At 34.7% G+C, this 5,404-nt stretch overlaps 1 protein-coding gene across 1 annotated transcript in view; it reads right to left on the bottom strand.

Annotated features, from left to right (window-relative positions):
• Positions 1 to 5,404, bottom strand: part of CEP152 (centrosomal protein 152) — a 114,877-nt gene that overhangs the window by 28,726 nt on the left and 80,747 nt on the right. Inside the window, exons 17-19 of the mRNA XM_042783682.1 lie at positions 4,427 to 4,612; positions 2,609 to 2,890; positions 658 to 789 (exon numbers count right to left, since the gene is read on the bottom strand). Of these exons, the coding sequence (XP_042639616.1) occupies positions 658 to 789; positions 2,609 to 2,890; positions 4,427 to 4,612 (600 nt within the window). The remainder of the gene's footprint in view (positions 1 to 657; positions 790 to 2,608; positions 2,891 to 4,426; positions 4,613 to 5,404) is intronic.

Raw genomic sequence — 5,404 nt, 5'->3', positions numbered from 1 at the left:
GGTTTCTTGAAGTAGTTTTTTATAGTTTTCTTTGTACAGGTCTTTTGTGTCCCTGGTAAGATTTATTCCCAAGTATTTTATTTTTTTGGTAGCTATAGTGAATGGTATTGATTTCCTTATTTCTTTTTCAGCAATCTCTTTGCTGGTGTAGAGGAATCCAACTGATTTTTGGATGTTGATCTTATATCCTATATATGTATAAGACACTAAAATACATTACTTCTCCTTGAACAACTTATCTCTCTTATAGTAATTTGTATTCTTTAAAAAGTTTGAACATTACCTTTCCACTACATCATGCTACTTATTTTCTTTACAAGACCTATAATTTCATAAATATCAAAGCAGCACCCTTAAATATATCTTTCTATGGAACATTTTCTTAATTCTGTTCAAACCTTTTAGTAAACATTTCAGAAAGCTAGTATTTTTTAATTGGTTGACGATTTTCTTGATACCATTATGTATATTACCTATGTTTCCAGACTTTAAGAAACCCTGAACAACTTGATGATGGCGATAACAGACAGAATTTGCCAGGCCCTGAGCTAATGCTTAACTTGCATTATCTTGTATCTTTCAACAACTCTATGAGGTGGTACAAATTTCTAGAAAAAACAGAGGAGTCAGGAGAGGTGAGCTCCTGAAGTTACCTACCCGTTTGGCCACAGAAATCTCTTGCTGTTCTTCCCATTTCTTCTGCTCTGCTCTGACATGTGCTTTATACTCTGCAAGCTCAGGCAGTTCCTCCAGCCATCGATGGCGAGCATTTTGCACAGCTATTTCTACCTGGAGGATACAGCAAGAGAATGAGGTAAAGCAGGCTGTGAAATTTCAAGAAGATCTCATTTTCAATGAGCAACTATACACTGTATTACATACACAAACACATACACTCCAATAGAGATTGGAGCCTTACACATGGCAAATTTTTCTGCCATCAAGAATGAGTTTGTAACTAAACAATAAGGTGATCTATCAATTCAAGCATAAATGAAAGGCATGATGAATTATGAGGGTGATCTGTTTATAAACAAATCACCAGTTATCACAAGATCATTTATTACATAATGATACACACACATTTATCCACATACTTACACAAGAGGAGAATGATATAAATAGAGCTATGTTTCTGACTAAAGAACTAAATACAATTGTAGATTACAAGGAGTTAAAAGTAAGGAGCAAAGATAAAGCTCCTATAGAAATTTATATTCCTCAAAAAGTTATTAAGAATATATCCTTTCTATGATGTTATGCTATTTGTTTTCTTTCATAAGACCTTTAAGTTCATAAATATCAAAGTAGCATCCTTAAATATTATCTCTCTGTCCATGAGACATTTTCTTAACTCTGTTCAAACCTTTCAGTAAACATTGCAGAAAGCTACTTTTTTAAATTGGTTCAAGATGTTCTTGATACAGACATTTCCCTATGTTTCCAGACTTTAAGGATGCCCTATAAAATCATGAAGAGCAATTTAACAAATGAGCAGAATTTCAAGCTTTTATGAAAAGTTGAGAAGACTGTTAAAATCTCTTATTTCAGGCACTCTACTAAGAGTTTATAATAGTTAGTAGATTCAAAATAACAGACATTAAGGTCTAAGAACCTCTGAAGATCCCCAGATCTGGTCAAGTGGTCTGTGAGGTCAAAACTATGTACAAAATAATAATAAGGTATTATCTGTCATTTTCATTCTTATGCTCTCAGGAGTGAACGGTACAGTTCTCCAGAGGCCACATAAAATGCAATGAATGGTATCATGGCTCTGACAGTTAATGGAATGTGTGCTTGGCTATTCTTGTATTTGAAAAATGTCTCTGCTTTATTTTCCAACACAGTAAATATTAAAAGATTTAACCCACACAAACAAAAAGATCTTTGGTGTCTCCAATTTTCAAAAGTGTAAAGGAGTCTTGAGACAACCCCCCCCAAAAAATAACCATGAGCACTGCTGTAATAGATAATGTTGTTGTTATGTGCTGTCAAAAATATAAGAGATAAAAACTCATTTTTATTTTGCTAACATAGAGGTATACTTTTCTAAGTTTGACATTTCTTGGAAATTAAGTAACTTATCCTGGTTAAGAGAGCTAGCTCTGTGAATGCTTCAAAGGAAAGGCAATGGCACCACTTTTTGGCAGCTGAGGGGAATTATAGACAAAGGAGTATGTCTGTGGATTCAACTCTATGTGAAGTCTCAACATAAATACTGTTAAATAGCTTATTGCTTTAAGTTTGCATACCTATAGCTACTTAGTGGAATATTTTCTATAAAATTAGATATGGAAAATTCATAATTAAATTGAGCTTCATTCAGATGTAAAATCACCATCTTTAACCTCAAGCATCTTAATGCTTTGACTGTTTGACCTCAGAGGATCAAACCTTTTGTAAAATGAAAGAATATACAGAAAAACTGAGAAGGGACAGCTTTGTGGCAAATAAAAAGAAGAAATATGTAACAATATAACAAGTTTTCTATCCTAGAAACACACAAAAATTTAAAAGTAGAAAAGTTATGAACAAGTTAAAAGACAGCATTTTGAATGTTTTCATTACTAGATAGGCAGTTATAACTTTAGTAAAATAAATCTATTACCTGTTTGGCAATATTGTCACAATACTTGAGTTCTAACTCAATTTCAAGTTTCTTCAAGCCCTCCTTGAGAGCTTTTTCCTTCTCTTGCTCTAACTGTTGCTGGATTTTTTGCTTCTGCTCTTCTACCACCATTGCCATCTCTTTCTTGGAAAGAACATCAATGGTGGTTACTCGGTCAGTTTGGCTACCATAATCGGAGGTCTTCTTTTTCATTTCCTTTAGTGTTTGCTCCAGCTTAGACTGCCACTCCTTTTCAAGACGTTGAGTGAGTTCTTGTTTGATCTGATTTCAAAAGAAAAATTGTTTGAGAAGAAAAATATTCAAATAAGTCAAAACTAGCATAGCTAGCCAATAAAGCAACCACAGCAGAGCTAGAAAACCATCTAGACATTGTTATAGTAGTTCTATGAGGTTTAGAAATTTAGTCAATGAAAATATATCTTCAAGTAAAATCTGAGTTACTCTTTGGCCTTATCTCATGTGACGCAAATCACATGAAAGAATTAAGTGTGTTGTGTAAGGCCAGGCTATCTTGCTTTCAAGATGAAACCTTGTAGAAGCTTTAACATTGCCACTACAAAGATGGCATGATTGATTTTTTTTTTTTTTTTTTTTGCTATTAGTAATGTGTGTTTTATCATAAGCACCATGGTTTGTACAAAGCAGGCACTAAGGACCTCTAATTAATGAATCTAAAATTGAATAGACAATCTAAAAGAATAGGTGTATCCACTTGAATACACTACAATCTTGTTTCCTATGATGTTAAATTCTACTCAAGTAGACTGTGCATTCAAGAGGGGAGCATTATGACATTATGATTCCCTTTCACTGTCCATGGTGCACTGGAATAGATCCACATGAATCAGTCTTATGCAAAAGTGAGAAGTACCAAAATTTACTTTTTCCTTTTCTGTTCTCTATCTCTTGGGCACTCAGAGTTCACTAACTGCTTCCCTGGGTCCCAGGAGGCCTTGACTAGATTGGTTTACTTGAAATGGCTCATGGTTTCCTGACATTCTCATGAAAGCATTAGTTTTCAATCTCATTCCTTTGGAAATTAATTGGCTAGCTAACCTAACTGAAAAAGAAAACAACTTGCAGTACAGCATAAATAGGGAGTTAGTTTTGAACCATCCAGATTACATGCTTTATATTTTAAAATGACTACAACTAATTTTAGGTAGTAGCACAAGATTAATGGAGATGCCATTTAGGGGAAGGGATGGAAGATGAGGAACAGGGAGGCCTAAATATGAGACCGTGGTCCACCTTTTATCTTAAGATAGCACTGGCTTCAATTAATAGCATTATTGTGGACAGGAAATTCTAGTTTAAGTAAGATGGAGAATTTATTTCATTTCCCAGTAAGTCTTGGTGATCTTAAGTTGGTTGCTAACTTTCTAGGAAACAACTAGCACGTTCTGACCTCTTTTCTACTTAGGCAATCGAGGGAGTAAGTTTCATGCTTCTGAGCCTGCCCCATCATGACTTCTTTCCTGTAATCCTCTGTATGGATTATTTATGCTAATTGCTGATATTGGTCTGGAGTTTTCAGAATAATTTCACAATATGAAATGAGATAATGATTTCCTTTAGAGGCCTCAAAGGAGTGTCAAAAGACCTGCTGACTCCTGAATTGGGTTAAAAATCAAGATGGGGAATTTAAAAAAATAAAACTGGTGGTAACCTACTAATAACTCAATTCTGAAACATAAAAGGGGTGATTTTGCATGAACTTGGCAATTAAAATGCCAGGAACAGAGTTAATACTACATCTTTTTAACATGATAACCAGAAAGAAATTTTAACCCACACCTCTTTCTGTTCCTTCTCCCAGTGTGTCTTGGCTAACATCATTTCATTTTCAACCTGCTGTTTAATATCAGTTTCTTGCTCTTTCTGCCACTTGTCCTTTTCCATCATAAGTGTATTATAGTACTTTTCTTCAAGTTTCACCTGCAGTTTGCTTACATATTGATCTCTCTCTTCCAATAGCTGTTTCTTTAAATAAAATTCAAGTAAATATCATTGTTTAATAGTCTCCAATTAGTCTTATAAAATAATGATTACATGCATGCAATAGACAGCAGCAATAGAGACAAATGATCTTCCTACATGTTAACTCAATCCATTGACTACATTGTCTGGTAAAGAGCTGCTTATATCTCAAATATTTGGATAAAAAATGTTTAGAATGGCTATATTAAAAAAAAAAAAAAAAACAAAAAAAACCTAATATAATAAATGCACTCCCAGAAGACCTTTTTAAATATAGGAAATTGATATTTTTGTTCCTTGAATAGTTTAGACCCACCTGTTATGGGAGTAATCAGGTACCATACCCCAGAAAAGATCTGTATTTTTAAAATTCTTATTTTGAGATAAGCCAAGAATTATAGCTGCACTTTAAACCACTCTAAAATCAAGATGCTTTTTTTTTATCAATTTTTTTTTTTCATTGTGATTTGGGTGAAGATTTACAGAGCAAATACACTTTCCATACAGCAGATCACATACACTTTGTCTCCTGACATTGACCACAGTTTAGCACAATGCAACATCTCCCCTCCCACTTCCTCCCGATAGTTACCTCTTCCCTATGTCCATCCATCCATGCACTCCTGCCCCCTGAGCTGTCTCCCTGTGCCTGAGCAGCCCTTCTTTCTCTCACGCTTGTTCTCTCCAAGGAGTGTATCTACCTCAGGTAAATGCTCAACTGATATGCCTGTCTATTGTTTGGCTGGAAGCCACAGGTGTGCGTTCAGTTTCAGACCTGACGGGCAGCTAGGGGCC

The sequence above is a fragment of the Orycteropus afer genome, unplaced genomic scaffold, assembly GCF_000298275.1.
Source record: "Orycteropus afer afer isolate SDZICR_OR568_19922 unplaced genomic scaffold, OryAfe1.0 scaffold00026, whole genome shotgun sequence".
Taxonomy (NCBI): Eukaryota; Metazoa; Chordata; class Mammalia; order Tubulidentata; family Orycteropodidae; genus Orycteropus; species Orycteropus afer.
The sequence above is the reverse complement of the archived record's forward strand: the minus strand, read 5'-3'. Positions and strand labels throughout refer to the sequence as shown.